Source organism: Lagenorhynchus albirostris, chromosome 10 (assembly GCF_949774975.1).
Source record: "Lagenorhynchus albirostris chromosome 10, mLagAlb1.1, whole genome shotgun sequence".
Taxonomy (NCBI): Eukaryota; Metazoa; Chordata; class Mammalia; order Artiodactyla; family Delphinidae; genus Lagenorhynchus; species Lagenorhynchus albirostris.
This window is the reverse complement of record NC_083104.1, coordinates 72,972,271-72,993,137: the sequence shown is the minus strand read 5'-3', so window position 1 is coordinate 72,993,137 and position 20,867 is coordinate 72,972,271. Positions and strand designations below refer to the sequence as shown.

At 42.5% G+C, this 20,867-nt stretch overlaps 2 protein-coding genes across 2 annotated transcripts in view; both read right to left on the bottom strand.

Annotated features, from left to right (window-relative positions):
• The window catches only part of CDC5L (cell division cycle 5 like), a 46,429-nt gene extending 31,604 nt beyond the window's left edge, over positions 1-14,825 (bottom strand). Inside the window, exons 1-7 of the mRNA XM_060163018.1 lie at positions 14,670-14,825; positions 11,897-12,000; positions 10,319-10,480; positions 9,377-9,504; positions 7,859-7,958; positions 2,438-2,656; positions 521-665 (exon numbers count right to left, since the gene is read on the bottom strand). Coding sequence (XP_060019001.1) covers positions 521-665; positions 2,438-2,656; positions 7,859-7,958; positions 9,377-9,504; positions 10,319-10,480; positions 11,897-12,000; positions 14,670-14,714 — 903 coding nt within the window. The 5' untranslated portion in view covers positions 14,715-14,825. The remainder of the gene's footprint in view (positions 1-520; positions 666-2,437; positions 2,657-7,858; positions 7,959-9,376; positions 9,505-10,318; positions 10,481-11,896; positions 12,001-14,669) is intronic.
• Positions 14,826-20,106: 5,281 nt separating this feature from the next.
• SPATS1 (spermatogenesis associated serine rich 1) overlaps positions 20,107-20,867 on the bottom strand; it is a 51,816-nt gene continuing 51,055 nt past the window's right edge. The window contains exon 11 of the mRNA XM_060163016.1: positions 20,107-20,688. Within this exon, the coding sequence (XP_060018999.1) occupies positions 20,660-20,688 (29 nt within the window). The 3' untranslated portion in view covers positions 20,107-20,659. The remainder of the gene's footprint in view (positions 20,689-20,867) is intronic.

The window sequence follows — 20,867 nt, the reverse complement described above, 5'->3', positions numbered from 1 at the left end:
CTCATCTGCAGAAAGAAGCTGTTCAAGCCTCCTAAATCCATCCCTCTGCTCCATTTAACTGTCCAATTCTACAAAGCTGTACTCGTCAAAACAAAACAAGAGCTTATTCAAAATCCCCATGTTTCTGACCAACTATAATTCAAAGGAACAGAGCCTATGATGAGCTGAATGAATTTTCTCTTCTCCACAACTCCCATGTTGATTTTCACAGCTACTGTCTCGAAAAGAGAAGGAGGTGTGACACAACAAAACATTCCCTAAAAGAAAGTGGCCTGAAGCCCACAAGGCCAAATACCACCTTTATCAGCTACAGAAGAGAGGTCTGGAGCCCTAGCCTACTGAAAAATTGCTAAGAGCTGACAATTACTTACTAAACCATCATATGAGCAGTTCAAGGCCTGATATTTCTTTAAGGTACCAAGCACCCAGCAAAAGCCTGGCACATAGGCCTGCAAAATTAGCTGGATAAATGGTAAGCATATGAGTTCATACAATGAAAAACCTGCTTTTATCAGATTACCTGAGGGGCAGGTAGTACTAGTTTGCTTCTCTTTTTAGTAAATTCAGAAACACCACTAGTTTGAAGAATTGCTGACGGTAAATCAGATTCTTTTTTCCTTTTCAAATGCTGCTTGTCTTTTTTTCTATCTCGTCCTTCTTTTTCACTGTCATGGATCAAGGTGGAGAACAGATTTTTTAAAGTTACATATAGGCAGTAACATTAAACGCCATATAAACAGTCATATGCTCTGAACGAAATAATCCCATTCCTAATAAAATTATGACAAAAAAGACAAAACAATATACATTAAGTTGTTCCCTACACCATTACCTACCCACTATACTCAAGAGGAATGCAGACTTAGAATATCAATAGAATTACTAAGAAAATAAGATATACTAAGTAATTTAAGCACTAAATATTAAAACTATGTAACTATAGGGCTTCCCTGGTGGCGCAGTGGTTGGGAGTCCGCCTGCCGATGCAGGGGACACGGGTTCGTGCCCCGGTCCAGGGGGATCCCACATGCCACAGAGCGGCTGGGCCCGTGAGCCATGGCCGCTGAGCCTGTGCGTCCGGAGCCTGTGCTCCGCAACGGGAGAGGCCACAACAGTGAGAGGCCCGCGTACCACAAAAAAATAAATAAATAAAATAAACACCTATGTAGCTATAAAGACTATGATAAGCAAAATGTTACATATAACATGAAAAGAAAAACATAAAACTACTCCTATATTGTGACTATGTTCATGTAAAAATACATGTGTGCACATAGGAAAATGATGAAGTATACAAAAACGGAAACAATTAAATGAAGGGAACAGAATTAAAACGTGAGTTTTAAAAGTTTTCCTTTAAAACTATTCTTCAATTGTTTGCTATGATTTTTTTTAATTCATAAATTTTTTTAAAGGATATCTAAGTCCTGACAAATGACACCAAAAAGTTGTTAAGGTCTAAAGCCAGGCTCAAGGCCATCTTTTAAAGGACCAGGAATGCCTTCTCCCCCTCTGCATGCCATCCTCTTCTTCCATCTAGTCTACTCCTTCCAAATGACTATTTTTTCTTCAATCTCTTTATTTGTAGAGGCTACCTAAAGCAAGGTCCTAATTTGAAAAATAAATACAATGGAGTACATCCAAGAAAATCCTGTTTCACAGTGACTGACATCTGTTGTTTACTAACAATTCATGTCAACAGAAATGGAAAGCCATTGGGGGAGTACTAAAAATCTCTGACAATCCTAAAAGGTTCTCCCCACAACATTCAGATATAACAATTTAAAAACTCTAAAAATCCCTAGAAATAAACAAAATCCTCTGTATTCTAAGACATTTTAAAAATATACCTACTAATCGCCATTAAGTGAAAAGACTTAAAAATGCATTGGTAATGTTTTTCCTTTTAATTTCATTTTATGAAAAACAAGAGGGAATTCCCTGGCGGTCCGGTGGTTAGAACTCACCACTTTCACCGCCGGGGCCCAGGTGTGATCCCTAGTCAGGGAACTAAGATTCCACAAAGTCTCATGGCACAGGCAAAAAAAACCCATAAAAACAAGATAAAATTTTCACTAGAAAAAAAACTAAGAAGCAGCAGACCGGATTTTGACAGACTCTTTCAGGCCATTAGTAAAATAACTAACCTCTTCCCAAAGGTACATTTCGTAAATGTTAAGACTGTGATTCTGAGTAGACAGTTCACTAAGAGCCAAGCGCTGACATTTCGAGAGCTTCGAACAGTGTTCTATGCTAAAAGCATTACAGTCAGGGTCACTGGTTTTCTCAGAAAGGTGAATCCATTAAATAAGTAAAAGCATTATGTAAACCACATTGTGCTAACTAAGAAATATCTGGCTCTGACCAGGATAATACTTGGCCCTCCATAAAATTACTACTATACTTTTCCATTTATAAAAACAGAAAGGCAACTTACGATCTCAGCTCCCCATCAAGATCCTGTTGTCTTAACTTTCTGAAATCGGCATCAAGAGCCTGGTAGTTTTCCTCAGAAGTATCATAGAAACCAAGAGCAGGCTTTTTTTCAAATGGGATTTCAGCGTTATAATCAACTCCTCTCTTCTTTTTTCTTTTCTTCTGAATTTCTATGCCAGCTGCTCGAAGTTCTCTTCTCTTTTGGAGGGCAGCAAGACGCCTGAAGAAAGAGAACACAAATCACCTTCAAGATCATACACCATTGGGAAAGGATGGATCATCCATCAGAGTTAAGAAAACTACCCGGTCACTTGGGGAAGAAATATTTATTTAAATCCTCACCTCACACCGTTCACCAAAATCAATTCCAGTTTTGATTTAAAGGTACACACATACACTAGAGCAAAGAGAAAAGCCAGAAGGAACTATAAGTAAATATGTATCCAATCTCTGGATGGGAATATACTCACTTAATATAAATTAAATAAAGGGTGAAAAAAACAATCAACAGCTTTGAATTTTAAAATTTATATCCCTGTAGCACCATTTTTTAATCATAAAACAATATTAAAAGGCAAATAATAGGAAAAAATTTTGCACTTAGTATTAGGAATGGTTAGATATAAAGAATCTAAGCAAGTTTTTAAAAAATGTACCCAAGGGAAAGGAAGAAAAAAAGGAAATAAACAGTTCACTAAGGGAAAAAAATGCAAATAGCTAAAATGACAGAGTGTACTTTAATAATTAAAGAATCACAAATTAAATCAAGTACCATTTCTACATATCAATCAACAGCCTTCAAGTTTTGCTCTGTTTTAATGGCAAGGGTGCAAACAGTGGACAGTCTCTCACAATGGTAATGAGAAAGTACAGTGGTATAGCTTTCCCCAAAGAGAATTTGGAAATACACATTAATACCCCTAACTTTTTTACATTTTTAACCCAGCAATTTCACTCTTCAGTCTTAGACTAAGGAAATAAATAGGGACATGTACAAGGCCTTAGCTACAAGACTGGTTACCAAGCACTGTTCAGAAAAGCAGATAAACAGACACAACCTAAACATCCAACAATAACAAATTAGTTAAAATAATTTATAACACAGCTATAAGATAAGATATTATATGGCCATCTAAATAACCTTTAAGAAATCTGTAGGGCCTTACCTTGTGGCACAGTGGTTAAGAATCCGCCTGCCAATGCAGGGGACACGGGTTCGAGCCCTGGCCTGGGAAGATCCCACATGCCGCGGAGCAACTAAGCCCGTGTACCACAACTACTGAGCCTGTGCTCTAGAGCCCACGAGCCACAACTACTGAGCCCACGTACCACAACTACTGAAGCCCGCACGCCTAGAGTCCGTGCTCTGCAACAAGAAAAGCCACTGCAATGAGAAGCCCGCGCACCGCAACGAAGAGTAGACCCCGCTCGCCGCAACTAGAGAATGCCCACGTGCAGCAACAAAGACCCAAAGCAGCCAAAAATAATAAATAAATAGATATAGATAAATAGAAAGAAATCTATAGATAGATAGATAAATAGAAAGAAATCTGTAAATCTACTCTGACATGGAAAGATGCTCAAGACACACTGCTGTTTAAAACAATGTTACAAAGTTTACATGTTATGGAGAAACATGTAAAATTATATGCATATCTATCAGTGAATACGTGCATGGGGAGATGTGAAGGATGTTCACCTGAACAGTAACAGTGATAATCATAGGAGGCTGGAATTTCATTTTTTACTTTTTCCTTTGTACTTTCCCAAGATGCTATAACGTTAATGATTCAATGATTAGAAAAGCTATTCAGAATATTAAAGAGGAGAAAAATCAAATTATAAAACAGTATATAGGAGCAATTTCACAAACCCACTCCCCAGCAAAACTGACAAAAATTATTAAAAAAAAAAAGTTAAGTCTCTGGAAGGGATCCTAAATAAAGGAGATACAGCAAATGAAGAAACGTTTATTCAAGAAAATCTACAAAAATTCGATAAAAAAAGTGAGAGCCTGCAGTATTCAAATCAAGACCCACTCCCTCTTCTCTTCCCCCGTCCCAGCTCAGGGAGACAGAAGCTCTACTCCACACTTGGTGCAGCCAAGAACACAGGGTTCTCTCTCCCCTCTAGCTCCCTGGCTTTCATTCCAGTAGGGGCAGGACAGCAGCATTTCTCATCCTGCCTCCAGGAAGCCACTGCAGAGGCTAAGTTCAGACAAGAGTGACTGAGAAGGAGGGGCTTCCTTCTTCTGCCCAGGGGCTCTACCTTGGGCACAGTGCTACTGAGAATACTGGAGCCCAACCTGGGCCTGTGGGATGAGGGTCAGGGTTAGGGGACCTGGGGCTGCTGCCTACCCCCACCGCGGACACTGAACACTCAGCTCCTAAAGTGGGTGTGTCACCCAAGGAGAAGTACATCAGCACCCCTGGATAGAACAGAGAATTCCAAACTCTCCCCAAAGAAACTGACTTCATTTGCAAAAGGAAATGGAGACGTTCAGGCCTCAGGGCACTCTCAAAAACAGTGGAAGTCTCGGTGAAAGGCAACTGTGAAGAAACCGACAGATTCTTTGGAGATGCAGCTAAACTGCAGGCCCACTAGTTTGCCAGAGAGAATCAATCTCTTTCGAAAAGTGGGAGAAGCCCTCCTGGGATGAGAACAACTACCAAACACTGACCTCAGAAATTATCCTTTCAAAGGAGCCGAAGTTTGATTGGAACACTCTGTGGAGCAATTTATGCCTCAAGCCATCGCTGAAAACAATACAGCAATAAACTGGCAATTAGTAGAGTTTAACAGCTGGGTGTAGCCAGGGAAGAAGATGTCAAAGAAAGTCCTGTCAAAACCACTTCATCCCAAGGCGACTGTGGGCACACCCAAGACTGTGTCCCCATGAGGAGCAACATCAGAAGCTTCACATTTCTGGGTGAGGAATGGGGAGAACAGACTTCACTAAAATAATCCAGCTAGTCACTAAAGGAGTAAGTAAGCAAGCAACAGTAACAAGGAGTGGATGGGGGCAACACAGTACCCAGAACTGCTACAATATATCATCCAAAGTGTCCAGTTCTTAACAAAAAAAGGTGAGACATGCAAAGAAACAGGAAAGCATGACCCACACCAGAAAATAAGCAGGCAACAGAAACTGCCTGTGAGAGCAACCAGATGTCAGCTTTGACAGACTTCAAAGGAGACATTACAAGTATGTTCAAAGAACAAAAGGTAAGCACGATTAAAGAAGGAAGGTAGGATGAAAATGTTCATCAAATAGAGAAAATTAACAAAAAGAAATAAAAAGAACCAAATGGGGCTTCCCTGGTGGCGCAGTGGTTGAGAGTCCGCCTGCCGATGCAGGGGACATGGGTTTGTGCCCCAGTCTGGGAGGATCCCACATGCCGCGAAGCAGCTGGGCCGGTGAGCCATGGCCGCTGAGCCTGCGCATCCGGAGCCTGTGCTCCGCAACGGGAAAGCTAAAACGAAAACTTCACTAGAACAGATTCGAAGTAAAGAATTAGCCAAGATGAAGACAGATGGATAGAGATTATGCAATCCAAAGGAAAGGGGGAAAAAAAAAAGAAAGAAAGAAGATATACGAACAGAGCCTCACAAAAAGGTGGAACACCATTAAGTGCACAACATATGCACAATAGGAATATCAAAAGGAAAGAGAAAAAGGAGAATAAAACATTAGAAAAAGGAGAACAAAACATTGGCTGAAAATTTCGCAAATTTATTGAAAATCATTAACCGACACATCCAGGAAGCTCAAGGAACTGCAAGACAAACATTAAGAAATGCACAAACAGAAACATTATATTAAAAATGCTGAAAGACAAGGAGAAAATCTTGTAAACAGAGAGAGAAAAACGATTCATCACTTACAAGGGAACCCCAGTAAGATTAACTTCTCATCGAAACAGTCTATACAGTATGATCTAATTTTACACAAATGTTACTGTATGTGTAGTGCACATAAATGTATGTCTATATTGAGAAGAGAAAGGTTTGAAGGGACACATTTCATAAGTAATTTTATTCTTTAAATAAAACAAAGACTTCAAACGACATTAGAAAACCTTTACAATATAATACTAAGTGGATATAACCAAGCTATATAGCATTGTATCAACCATGCCCCAAAAAGAAAATAGTACAATACTAGTATTTTGTAGGAAAAGTGTTATTACTTTTATAATCAATAAAAAGCTTTAAGTTATAAAACAGATCTGTAATTTAACATTTAAAGTAAATAGCCCTGCAGTACATTCTGCATACACACCAATCTAGTTAACTACAAGATATATGCACACGTTATAAAGATGTTCTACAAGAAAATCTACAAGAAAGTGTAGGGTAAATTTAAATCTGGAAAAATGTATTTGTTAAAGCAAGCAATACCAACCATACTTGGAGATTTTCATATATATACCTGTCATATCCCTGGGCCAATCCACATGGTTAAAAGGCTCAAACAATTTGGTCCCCAAACAACCATGGACAAAAATGGAAAAATGAATTTTTTTACCTTACTCACATTACTTAACCCTAAATAGTATACGGAACAGAAAGGTGACTAAGACCCAGCAGAAAATTTAGAACCTCCTCTTAGCTTGTTTACTGTCCCAGGCCAGTCATACTCCCATCACAAGCAACTATTCTGGGCTAGTGGTTGTCCAGCTATGCCAAAAAGCATCCTCTGGCATAAAAGAATCCTCCATCCCAGGATCTGGCACTTCACAGCCATTACTGGGGAAACCATCAACACAATGCTAGTTATTAGGTCAGGAAGTATCAATACTTCCCAGCTTAGGGACCAAAAAAGGTAGCTGTGGAGGCAGGGGAGGCTATTCCAATGCCTGAATTCCAAAAGCTAATAAGCTCTTATAAAGTTCAAGTTTTCCCTTTAACCACTTCATCTGGGTTTCTAGGCCATTAGAAATGATGTCAACCATGGATCTAACCAAAAGGGAGGGGAAAGTAGAGAAAACCTTGAGCAGAGGGCAATACTCAATTCCACTCACTTTTTAAATACAAATTTCTATGACAGCCTAAAATGTGGTTCAAGGCTCATTAACTCCCTCCATGTTCAGCTGAGTCTCCTGTTTCACAGCCATTGCCTGCCCAACGCTAATCAAGGAGAGTAACTAACTGGCAGTCACACCACAGTCCCAGAGCCCCGTTTGTCCTCCAGCCATCTGACGCCAAGATGGCTACAACAAATGAAGCTCCCCCATGCTAACAGAACAAATCCAACACACCAAGACATACATGTATGTCTATACCCAGGCATTACTTCTGCCATGTTGGAATTAGACAACTCTAGTTATCATTCACCCAACAGGGTTGATAAATCACAGTTTTACCGGGCCTAAGGATGCATAGACTAATTTGTTCAACTATAGATGGAAAACAACCATACCTTGCTTCTTCCAACTGTTTCTCCCTCGCTTTCCTCTTGGCTTTCTTTCCCTGAGTATTAGCCAGGCGGGCTCTAGCTTCAGAAAGCATCTCCAATTCATCTGCAAAGATAAAGAGAACAAAAACTAACTTCTCCAACAGAAGCAAGGTGAGAGACATACCCTAGTGCTTAAGATGAGAAACTCCATCAATATAATCATTATATGGTGCAGCATAAAGGAAACAGCTTGGGTTTTTAAGTCAGAGAAACCCAAGTTAAAAATCATGCCCACCACTGGACAGTTATGTGACTCTGGATAATAACGTTTCACCACTTATAAAATGGGAATAACAATTCCTACTTCACAGGGATGTTGAGAAGAACTAAGGAAAAAGAAATAGGTAAAGCATCTAGCAAATACTCATTAAACAGTGGCTATAATTATCATATCCTTCATCATCATCAACTATCTGGCACAGCACAAATTGTGAAATATTGTAAAAACTACTGTTTAATTATAAGGGGACTGACAATCTTCGTTATCATTTTTCCTTCATTTTTTTCCTCAGAACTATTTCTCTCCTCCAGTATATTTTCCATAGCTCCCTAGAGTAGAACAAATTTCATTACTGATACCTTAGAGCAATTCCTACACAAGGGTCTCCAATGAAATCACAAGGGAACTTTAAAAAGCAAAAAAACCCTCAGATTCCAGGATTACCCTCCATTCCCCCCCCACCCCCAATTTACTGACACAGACCTCCTGGGGAAGCCCTGGTACCTTTATTTTTTAAAGTTTGCCATGTGACAGTGATGCAGCCAGCCTAGCCACAGTCTGCCTTTGGGAACAACTTTTACCTTCAACAACTTTTACCTTCAAACTTTTAAATTAAAAACTCAACAAATATTCACTGAATGCTTCACGACAACCCTGTGAAGTAAGATAGATATTATTACTCTCCATCTGACAGGAAAGAGAACCAAAGTTCAGAGAGATTATATGACTCACCTAAAGTCAAATAGCTAATAAGTGGCAGACATGGCACTAAACTAGATTAAAATCTAGTTCCTCTGATTCCTGATTCAATGTCTCAAAAAGGCATCATAAGTCTCCCTCATGGTATTGTAGTGCTGCCCTTTCAAGAAGATCAAACTTCCTGTCTGAAGTCAAAAAAGTAGTTAGTAGGAGCACTGGATCCCCAAATCCTGGCTTGTTGCCTCTCTCCTCGGAATAGAAATGAGAACACAGAATCCTAAAGAGCTTACCTCTAGCCACCAGGAAATGTCCAGTCATATCACACTGCTTAACTTACTAAATGAACTGAAACATCAAAAGATAAAGGGACATTATACAAAAAGAGCAATTACTCTATGATAGAAGGTTGGACACACTTGGAAAGATACTTAGAGTAACAACTACAGACAGAACCGCAATTCGAAAAAGTCAGAGGAGTTTAGAAAAGACCTAAGAGAGTTAAAAGAAGGCCTGAGAAGCCTACAGTTACCAAAGAAATAAAGTCCTCACAAAAATACACTTACCCTCATCCATGTCAATCGGATCAGGCCGTGCTGGTTTTGTTTCTGGATTTGGATCTATTTCTCCAGGTTTAAGTTTGCGTGGATCATCTGTTGTTTCCTCTTCATTGTCTCTCTGGGCAGCTTTATCCCTAGGAATGAGCCCAGAGCAATCAGTCACACTACCACCCGTTTAGTCTTAGAAATACCAGGTTCCCTAGTGCTGGCACCCTTTTCTTTGAAAAAACCAACGGATGGGCATTAACAAAAATAAAGCATTTCTACTACTGCTTCACCTGAAAAGAGATGGTTTTAAATTTCTCTCTAATTTCAGTGTTTCCATTCACCATGAAACAGGATCCAAGCAGCTCCCTAAATCACAAATGCAGCAGAGCCACACAAAAAAGCTTTTAGGGAAGAATCAACATGTTCCAATGGTTAACTCTCAGCAGTATGACTATGGGTGATTTTTATTTGCTTTTTCACTATTTTTTTCCCAGATTTTCTATGATGAACATGTATGATTTGTGTAACTTTTTTTTTTTAGCGTTTATTTATTTATTTGATTGCGCTGGGTCTTAGTTGGGGCATGCAGGATCTTCGTTGCAGCATGCGGGATCTTTCAGTTGCAGCATGTGGGCTCTCAATTGCAACATGCGGGATCTAGTTCCCTGACCAGGGATCAAACCCAGGCCCCCTACACTGGGAGCGTGGAGTTTTAACTACTGGACCACCAGGGAAGTCCCTGTATAATACTTTTTAATTATTTCTTTAAAAAGTATATAAAAGGAGACATAATCTTGATCAACCACACGAGACTTGGAATATACAATCCAATAGCTTTAGCTCCTCTGGCTTTATTCAGATCTGTAACTAATGTTTAAGGACACAAAATGCTAAAAGTGTATTCAGCCTCATTCAGAAGATATACACACATTTTAATACTGCTTTTGGAGATTCACTTACAGAAGAAATTCATAGTGTTCCAAACACTGGGCAGCTGTTCTTCCAATGATTGGAGCAATGGTCCTCCACTGAGTTGGCATCAACTTGGCCAAGTGCAAGAGTTTTTCCTCTTCTTCTCTGGACCATTCTGTTTTCTTAATGCTGGGATCCAGCCACTCATACCTATTAAAAAGACATCATTTTATACCTTAATCAGTCACCCAGCATGAATAATATCCTCCTCACGTATTAGACATACTGGCTTCTAATATATGAAAAATGCAAGCTAATTCTCATCCTTCAATCACAAAAGCTGGGGTTTTTTTTAACAACAGAATATTCCCTATTTGGTTAAACTTACCCCATTCCAAATACCCTATCTCACTAAATTCTACTGTATTTTAATTATGCAAGGTTAGTAATGCTTAAGAAAAGTAACATGACTAAAACATGATCATATGCCTTCCTTCTCAACTACCAATTGTTTCCATTCATCTTACACTTTATAGAGGTTTTGCATTTATAAATAAGACAAAACCACCTCATATTTTCATAGTGTTTCTAGTTTTCATAGTACTTTCTGGTGCTTTGATTTGATTCTTACAACACCTTGGCTTACTTCTTTAAGCATTTGACTTACACTCGCTAAATGCTTTTCAAAACTGTATTTGTTTGGTGAGTTTTTTAATTTAAGTAAAACTACTATGTCATCTCTGCCTTTCCCCATGCTCCACCTGACCCACCTTTTCCATCCAGTCTACTTAGCTGGAGGAGAGGCCTGCAAACCATATATAAACCTTACCAAACAAAGCGGTAGGAGCTTAGCTCCACTAACAGAACCAGAAATCAGAGCCACTTATGCAGGCTGAGGACCATCTTCCTCTTTGTGGGCCAATCTCTACATTCTGATCCTTTCCCCTACCCAGGTGCCCAGAAAATTAGGTCACTCTTATACAATCCAAAATATGATCCTAGTACCACATGGGTCAGGGCTGGGGCCAGAACACTCATGCCAAAAATACATGTGAAGAACTTACTATGTCCACTACCCTGTGACTTAAAAGGGGGCACCACAGATGTAATGTTGGGTTATGTTATATTCTGGGGAAGCAAATATACAATGTTTCAACGATTCATGAGGAAACTCAACTACTGTAAGCTAGCCTAGAAAATTAACCATTATTTATCATTTATTTCTTTGGGAAAGTAAGTTCTAAAACAATCCACTTATAAACTTTTGGAATACAATCCATTTATAAGCTAGGGTCCATCTGTACCTAGAAGTAGTTATATTTCATGCTTCACAAAGCACTCTCAAACAACATGAACTCATTTGAGCCTCACATCTCCATCAGTTAGGGCCAAGTATTATCCCCAGTTGGGAGAAGGTAATGGTAGGAAAGAGGGGCTAGAAAATGGCTTGCCTAAGATCACATAGGAAGCAAATGACAGCTAATTCTTAAATCTAAATTCCCATCTCCCACTCCATACTTTGTTATATCACAATGCCTGCTTTCTTTGGTAAGGTTCAAAGAAATGACATTTTCCTCATCATAATTAAGGTCATTTTGTGTTTTCCACTCATTAACTGGTACATACCATCTGGCTTTGCACTGCTTTGCTGATTTTCTATGCAGCAGTGAGGCAATCCTAGACCACTGGTTTTTCCCATATTTCATTACCGCTGCCTTCAAAATTTCATCCTAAAAATTGTTGAAGAAAAACAGTGTATTCAATCACAAAACTCCAAGTGAGAAAAGACAAAATTAAAATTAACTCTAACAGAGTTGTGCTATGGCGAAAGAGACATATCAACACACACATATATCCTAGATTTAAAAAGAAAGTACAAAACTTCATTACAATAATTAAAAAAAAGCAAGCCAGAATCAGTGAAATGCAAGAAATTAAGAACTCCCTTAGAGGGACTTCCCCAGTGGCGCAGTGGTTAGGAATCCACCTGCCAATGCAGGGTACACGGGTTCGAGCCCTGGTCTGGGAAGATCCCACATGCCATGGAGCAACTAAGCCCGTGCACCACAACTACTGAGCCTGCGAGCCACAAATACTGAGCCCGTGTGCCGCAACTACTGAAGCCCGTGCGCCTAGAGCCCGTGTTCCGCAACAAGAGAAGCCACCGCAATGAGAAGTCCGCTCAATGCAACGAAGAGAAGCCTGTGCAATGCAATGAAGAGTAGCCCCCGCTCGCCACAGCTAGAGAAAGCCCACGTGCGGCAACGAAGACCCAATGCAGCCAAAATAAATTAATAAAATTAATTAATTTAAAAAAAAAGAACTCCCTTAGAAGGACATCCTACCCTCCCTTACACACAACCCCTTCCCTACCCCATCCAGTAACTGGGAATGGGTACGGTGTGTGGCTGCTATTCTCGTCAAAGGAATATGGCTCATTCATTTATTCATTCATTGAAAAAACATTCCCTGAACACCAACCTTGTACCAGGTCTTGTGTACTTAGGGAAAGAGAATCAAATAGGACACATCCAGCCCTCAAGAAGCAAGTCAAGACTCAGGTGAATCCAATCTCTAACCCAGGCTTCCTGCCTCCGGCTTACGAATAGCATTTTCTCTTCAGTCCCATAACCCCAACTCTGACCCAAGAATCCACATCTCAGGTCTAACCTAAGAATTAAGTATTTCCCCCGAAGTCACCAATCAACTCTGTCTCCAGACTCCCCCAGTCTCTAGACACTATTTCACCAGGGCACCCATTGCAATATGGAATTCACCAATCCCAAGAGAGCCCGGCAAGCTAAATCACAGACACCAGGGATATTAGAGACATAGATGAATGCTCTTGGGGCATCTTACTTTTAGGCTTTTTTCCACATTGAACTAGAGCTACATGCCTCATACATGAGCCACTCCACACCACTCCACACCGTATCATCACAGACTCAAAGACTGCAGGGCTTGGGCCACATCATAGGAATCCTGCTGTTACTTGATTTTTGTACATGTCTCTCCCACAGAAGTCATCTCTTCTCCAACTTAAACAGCCTGGTTCCCTCTGTGCAAGTTGAGGCAAGGTTCTCACTGACTTTATGTGTAACTTTGTTGCAGTACTGCTATACTTAATCACATCTTCAGGGAAGTATATACAACAATTATCTATCCTACTAGATCCATTCAGAAAAATTTCCCAAGCAAATTTTGTTTGGTACTGTCCTAGTTTCTAAAGACACCAAGATCTGGTCCTGCCCTCTTGCAGTGCTGTCTACTGAGGAAAAGAAATAGCAACTAGCACTTACTGCAAGATTACTATGTGACAGACCCTGTTCTAAATGTTCCAAATGTAGTGACTCATTTAGTCCCCAAAACAGGTAGGTATTATTATCATCCCCATTAGAAAACTGAGGCTCTGAGAGGTTAAGAAACCCTCCCAGCATCACACAGAAGGATGTGATGCTTGCAAAAAGACAAAGCAAACTATAACAAGTGGATGAAAGAGTTGTCATGGGACCACTGGCGGTGCAACTACTTTTTACAGGATGAACAGGCAAAAATTCCAGAAGAGTTTCTGGACTGGTTTTTGAAGGAAGGTCAGAAAGATGCCAAGCAGTAGGAGGATATTCCAAGAAGGCATAAGATGTAAAAAGACACAGAGCATGAAAAAATATGGTGTTCTTGGGAAACTGACAAATTCAGTGCACTATGAACACCAACTCCACTAAAACCTCGTTTCTATTTTACTCATTCTCTACTGTTCTCTGGCTCACCAATGGCATGGTCCACTACATTTCTGGAAGCAAAGAGACTACTGAAGGCCTATCTGGCTTCTATCCAAGCTGAAGCGGAGTGACAGGAAGACACAGGCCTTGGGATCTGACGGGAGAGCGGACAAGTTATGCCTTGATCACAGATGACCGCAGGGATGCGGGCATAAACGGGCACTTTGAACCTGGCACTCAAACTGCTTCCCGTCTGCAAGCAAGTCAAGAAAAAAACAAAGTTGTCGCCACAGCACTTCTTCATTTTTGAATATCAGCGAGAGGCACGATGCCTGGGCCGAGGAACGGGGGTGCCCCAAAGACCGACTCTAGCGGTTATCCTAGCTCTCCCACCACAGTGAGTTCCACCAGGGCAGAGGGCGCGTCCTCAATTCAACAAATGTTCACTGAGGGCCTAACGAGTGCCCGGTAGGTAATCAAGTGGTTAAATCACAGTCCCCGTCCTTCAGGTGCTCAGATAACGTACGACCGGGCACAAGGTAAAGGCCCCGAGGGTCGGCCCCGCACCGACTCCCACGCAGACCCCGCAAGCAACCTCTCCGCCTCCCCGACCTCCGCGCGCCTGCGCACCAGCAGCCGGAGGGGCGGAGGGCAGCGGACGGCGGGAAAAGGGAACTTACCTCAGTATTCCTCCACACGCCCCCCTTGATCATAATTCGAGGCATCTTAGCGGCGGGGTGTCTCGGCAAGCGGCCGAGTGGAGCTTCTGAGAAGTAGTAACGGCGCTGCGGCCACGGAACCCAAAGCCGTCACTTCCTCCAAGCGCAACCTTCTGCTTTGAAGAGCTCTGCGCAGGCGCAAGGCGGGGTTTGGGGTTGGGGGAGAAGTAAGAGTAGCAAGTCTCGCGAGAACTCGAGTGACTGAAAGGAAATAAGTGCTTTGTTGTTAAAGCTCTACTCTAGGAAGACTGACAGAAAGTCATCAAACCACTCTAAGCCAAAGCGCCCTACGCCGCACGCATGCCCAAAATAGATTGGAAGAAGCCATGGCTCTCGCGAGATATCGGCAGTGGCTCTTGGCAGAGAATGTAGTGCTGGGGTTGGTTGTGACGTCACCTGGTGGCAGAGAATAGGAACGTGGCGCGTGTAGAGTTTAAGCCCAGCTGGTCTAAAAAGAACTTTGTTAATTTATTAATTTAGCACTTTATTAGGCATTTAACTGATAGGAATTTATTCACAGAATACTCAGGAAAACGCAATAGCTTATTTAAGCCTAAATTTCCTAACCTGGAGGTAATAATAGTACCAACTTTGTAGGGTCGTCTTAAGGATTAAATGAGATCGTAAACCTAGCATAGTATCTGATACATAATAAGTGATAACAAAAGTGGCAACTGTTACTACAAGAAGCGCAACCCCAAGTGATCAGTGGTTGTCCCAGAAATCCACAGAAATGTCATGTCAGAGTTTTTCATTCATTGCTATTCAGTCTGTGTGGGTTAATAGTAGAGAGTTACCATCGATAGGTACTGGTATTAGACAAATTCGGTCTGGGTTGAAATCTTGGCTCTCTCATCAGCTTGGGTAATAACCTTGCTGAATCTCAGCATCCTCATCTGAAAAGTGGAGTTAACAATTCATACCTCATAAATTTAAGGGACAAATTAGTTGAAAGATACCTAAAACCCAGTGAGGTAGGGATTGCCAAACTGCCATTCCACCTCCCCATTACTCACTTGGTCTCCTTCACCATTCAAAAACATCTCTTTGGAGCCAGCCCTGGAAGGCATGAAAATGTTTAGTGGACTGGGAAACATCCTAAGAATTTAAATAATGCCTTTCTCTTTATAGTTCTTCATTTCTCCATTTGCCTCTTCTGAGAGAGCTACAGAACTTTCTGGTAATATATATATATATATATATATATATATATATATATATACTGTTTTTCCTTGAAATGGGAAATTGTAGCAATAAAATCACTAGTTTGTTGAGAGGACAGTGTTAGATTATGAAGAACACACAGATGTGTGTGTTCTGGTGATAAGCCATATTTTCTGTCTCTGGACGCAGGTCCAGAGATAATGCTTCTCTGTAGAATGTGTGACCATTACTTGCTGCCAACCCCACCCCCAACATGCACTCAGCTACAGTGGTTACAAGTGTCTCTCTCTCTCTCTGTCTCTCTGTCTCTCTGTCTCTGTCTCTGTCACACACACACACACACACACACACACACACACACACACACACACTGGCCATTTGATTGATCTGATCAAAGTTGAACCAATTAAGTCTCCTCCCCAAGAATTTTGACACTGAAACCTAGAAGAAGCCAGTCTCCCTGCTGGCCAATGAATCTCTAACATGTGAAGCCCAGGAGTTGCCTGCCACCATGTTTTGTACAACGTAGACTAAGAAGGGAAGAAAGAAGGTCCCAGGCGCATTGAGAGGAGCAGAGAGAAGAGTACAGAAAGACAGAGGTCGGTCTTGGCTGCACCACTGTCCCTGGATCCAATATGTTCCTCTGTCCTTGGTGCATCCCTGTCCTTGAGTTGTTGTTGTTTTAATATTATTTTACAATCTACTGTTTTCTTAATTTTTTTAATTTATTTATTTATTTTTGGCTGCATTGGGTCTTCGTTGCTGCGCGCAAGCTTTCTCTAATTAAGAGTGTGGGCTACTTTTTTTTTTTTTTGGCTGCGTTGGGTCTTCATTGCTGCGCATGGGCTTTCTCTCATTGCGGGGAGCAGGGGCTACTCTTCATCGCGGTGCGCAGCCTTCTCATTGCGGTGGCTTCTCTCATTGCAGAGCATGGGCTCTAGAGCGCAGGCTCAGTAGTTGTGGCGCACGGGCTTAGTTGCTCTGTGGCATGTGGGATCTTCCTGGACCAGGGCTCGAACCTGTGTCCCCTGCATTGGCAGGAGGATTCTTAACCACTGTACCACCAGGGAAGCCTCCTGTCCTTGAGTTCCAATGATTAGTTCCCCTTTTGGCTTCAGTCAGTTGGAATTGGGTATCTGTTATTTGTAAGCCAGATTCCTAACACATCCAGAGTTGAACCGGTCCTCTCTGAAGAGCCATTTCAGATCTAACATTCCAAGAGCCCATGATGATGGCTTCTCCTTCCCACTCAGCACCACCTTTACACCCCCTCCATGTCACCTTTTCACCAAATAGAAAAAGTGCCCCTTCCTCAAGACACTTTATTGACACCTGCTGGAAAATTGTCACAAAATACTGATGTTTTGAGAACAAGACACTTACTACAAGAAAATTAGATCTCCCATGCCTATGATACAAATTGCACCCCCTTAGGGGCATGCGTTTTACAACCTGCCCATTAGGACAGAGCAGCCCTGTCAAAAGTCCCCCAAGGCACCCTTGAACACGCAGACTGCATGTCTAATCGAAATTCTAGTTTCCATCTTGTCCAGTTTTTTACCATCAAGAAACTGTGCAGGGGACTTCCCTGATGGTCCAGTGGTTAAGAATCCGCCTTCCAATGCAGGGAATGTGGGTTCGATCCCTAGTCGGGGAACTAAGATCCCACATGCCATGGGGCAACTAAGCCCACGCACTGCAACTACTGAGCCCGCACACTCTAAAGCCTGTGTGCCACAACTAGAGAGAAGCCCTTGTGCTGCAACTAAGACCTGACATGGCCAAATAAATAAATAAAAAGAAACTGTGCAAGAAAGGGCCAAAATTAGAGTCAAAAGCCTGTGACAACACCAAGGGATGGAGAGGAGCTGGGGCTAGCCACCCTCATCATCTTCATCATCTCCCCAAATAAGGATATGGAATTTAAGTAGAAATATTGCGCTGCTTTGCAAATACAATTTCAAGACAGGTCCTCCAGCCCTGCCCGCATCCACCAGATTGCCACCCATAAGGCCCTCTCCCATTTAGAAACTCCTCAGCTAGTGTTAGGAAAAACTAATATCCTGGTGTCCAGTTACTACAAAATGGAATTCCATGCACCCTAAATGCTGGTAATTCATACCATAATGCTAACCATGGTTAATCATCTAAATTGGCTTGAGTCTCACCTACTGATACTCTCTTGTGGTGAGTCCAGTTGTAGCTTGTAATTTTTTTCTCAGGTACTCATCTTCATGGTTGTTATTTTTGGGGAGTCCCCTGTGCCCTGGGGTGGGGAAGTGTTCCCAAAGAGACTATGCTTATTGTCAGGCCCCAGAGATTCAAGAGTGTTTGTGAGCTCATTTCTCAGTTTAGGATCAATATTCCAATCAAGTCATTTACAACTAACCCTGCATCCACAGGGCACAGGCTTGGGATTTACACTTCTCACAGGAGACTTTTTTTTTCCACACTCATATACCAGACCCCAGACTCATAAGCCCAGTTGCATACTGGACAGTTCCGCTTGGGTGTGTCACAGGTTTCTCAAATTCATCTTCCAAAAATTGAGCCCTCAGGAATTCCCTGGCTGTCCAGTGGTTAGGACTCCACGCTTTCACTGCCCAGGGCCCGGGTTCAATCCCTGGTTGGGGAACTAAGATTCCACAAGCCTCGCAGTGCTGCCAAAAAAAAAAAAAAAAGGGTTCCCCTAGAAAACCTATACTTCTCCAGCATTCCTTATTTCAAGGGATAGCACAGGACTGGCGTGTATGGTTGTGTAAAGGGTTCATTGCATAAGGGAAAAGTGGGGGCTGAAATCTAGCTTGCACACTGCTCACCAGGCAATGCGTCCACGGGACTGCGTCCACCAAGAAAGCATCTTTCTCTAGGTGTATGAAGCCACCACATGGGCTAGACACTATATGTTGCCCTGGTAACAACACCACCATCCACCTATTGCCACTCTTCCTTCCCCCATAACTTCCTCCCACCCACATCCAAGTCATTCCAGAGTCTTGCCAATTTTATCTCCTAGGTAGCCCTCCAATCCATCTCCTTTGTCCACCTCTGCTGTAAGTTTCCAGATCGAGCAAATTAAAATACCAGTTAAATCCCAGTTAAATTTGAATTTCAAATAAACAGCAAGTGAATTTTAGTATAATTGTGACTCATGCATTCCTTTTGTCCTCCCTTTCCTAGAGAACCCTGGTTTCTCCTCCAGCCCACACTGCGCTCAGCCAGTAGAACACATTTCTAGCCAGATGATCACTCCCATGCTCACACCATCACCACTGGAAGGTGCCCTCACACCCTCTCCGTACTTGGTAGAAACATACACATTTCCTCGGAAAACAAGCCATTGGGATTTTTGACTTCTTTTTTGATATGAGGCAGGGTCCCTCCATGTGCACCAAGAAATGTTTGATTTGCATGTATTTCTTACAAAGTCCAGGTTTGGGAGCCTCAGTGTTCACTCTTCAAGTCAGTAGTGGCCGCCCCATCCCCCAGGGAGGCTCAGGCCACAACCCCTCCTGCAGTTCCCCAGTGTTGGAAGGACAGAAGGCATCTCAAATGGGCTCCCAGTCCTTCCCCAGAGTCCACTGGGAACTTGGCCAGTAGATGGGCTAAATCAGGGTCAGAGCTCCTTACTGCAAGGGATGGGGGCTGTTCAGTGCGTTTCGGGCCCAGACGGGAAGAAAAGTCGCAGGGCATAAAGATGTGAGAGGGGCCAAGGCAGGGGGCAATGTGTGGCCAAACCAGCCAAGGTCAAGGCTGGTCAAAGGAGAGGGAATGAGTCCAAAGACCCCGTGGAGGCAGCAGGCCTGGTCTCATCAGGGGCTGGGCAGGACCAAGTGGTGCCCTGCACTCAGATGGGCACTCCTAGATGTCCCAGATGTCAGCCCCGCACAGCTATCAGGTTCTCAGTGAACCACAAGATTACCCTTGACCTTAGGAGATACCTACTGAAGTATATAGGTATGTAGGAGTAAAGGGTTATGTCTGCTGCTCACTCTCAAATAATTGAGAAGGGACTTCCCTGGTGGCGCAGTGGTTAAGAATCCACCTGCCAATGCAGGGGACACGGGTTTGAGCCCTGGTCTGGGAAGATTCCACATGCCGCAGAGCAACTAAGCCCGTGCGCCACAACTACTGAGCCTGCGCTCTAGAGCCCATGAGCCACAACTACTGAGCCCGCGTGCCACAACTACTGAAGCCCGCGCGCCTAGAGCCCATGCTCCTCAACAAAAGAAGCCGCTGCAATGAGAAGCCCGCGCACCGCAACGAGGAGTAGCCCCTGCTCGCCACAACTAGAGAAAGCCCATGCACAGCAGCGAAGACCCGACGCAGCCAAAAATAAATAAATATATTTATCAAAATTGATAGTAATAATTGAGCAAAATAATAATAATAATATGAGAAAAAGAGAATGTGTACAACTCTGGACAAATGTTAATTGTAGACTCTAGGTGAAGACTATGTAGGTGTCTGTTTGTTGTACGATTCTCGCAACTTTTCTATCAGTTTGACAGTTTTCAAAATATAAACTTAAGGGAATTCCCTGGCGGTCCAGTGGTTAGGACTCTGCACTTTCACTGCGGAGGGCCCGGGTTCAATCCCTGGTCGGGGAACTAAGATCCCACAAGCCGTGCAGCGCCGCCAAAACAAAAAAGTTAAAAGAGGCAAAACACAGTGATTCTGCATCCAAGTCAAACATTTGATTTAGAACAGTCGCACCAACAGAAGCAATTAACAGGAAAAGGCTCTCCAGAGGACAGTCAGTGCCTGCTTCCTGGACCTGTTCCTGTTCAAGATTGTCTTGGAAAGTCCAAAGAACCTGTGGATAGAGGCACGGAGTTAAAGGCTGTGCTCCATTACAAGACTAACAGTTCTCAACCACACACGGTGACACATGGCCATGACATCTGCCCAAGGGCCATCTCGGGGCAAAGGGCACCATCCACTCTGGGAGAGGCTCTCTGCCTCTCTCGTCTCCATTGTGAAGCCTCTCAAAAG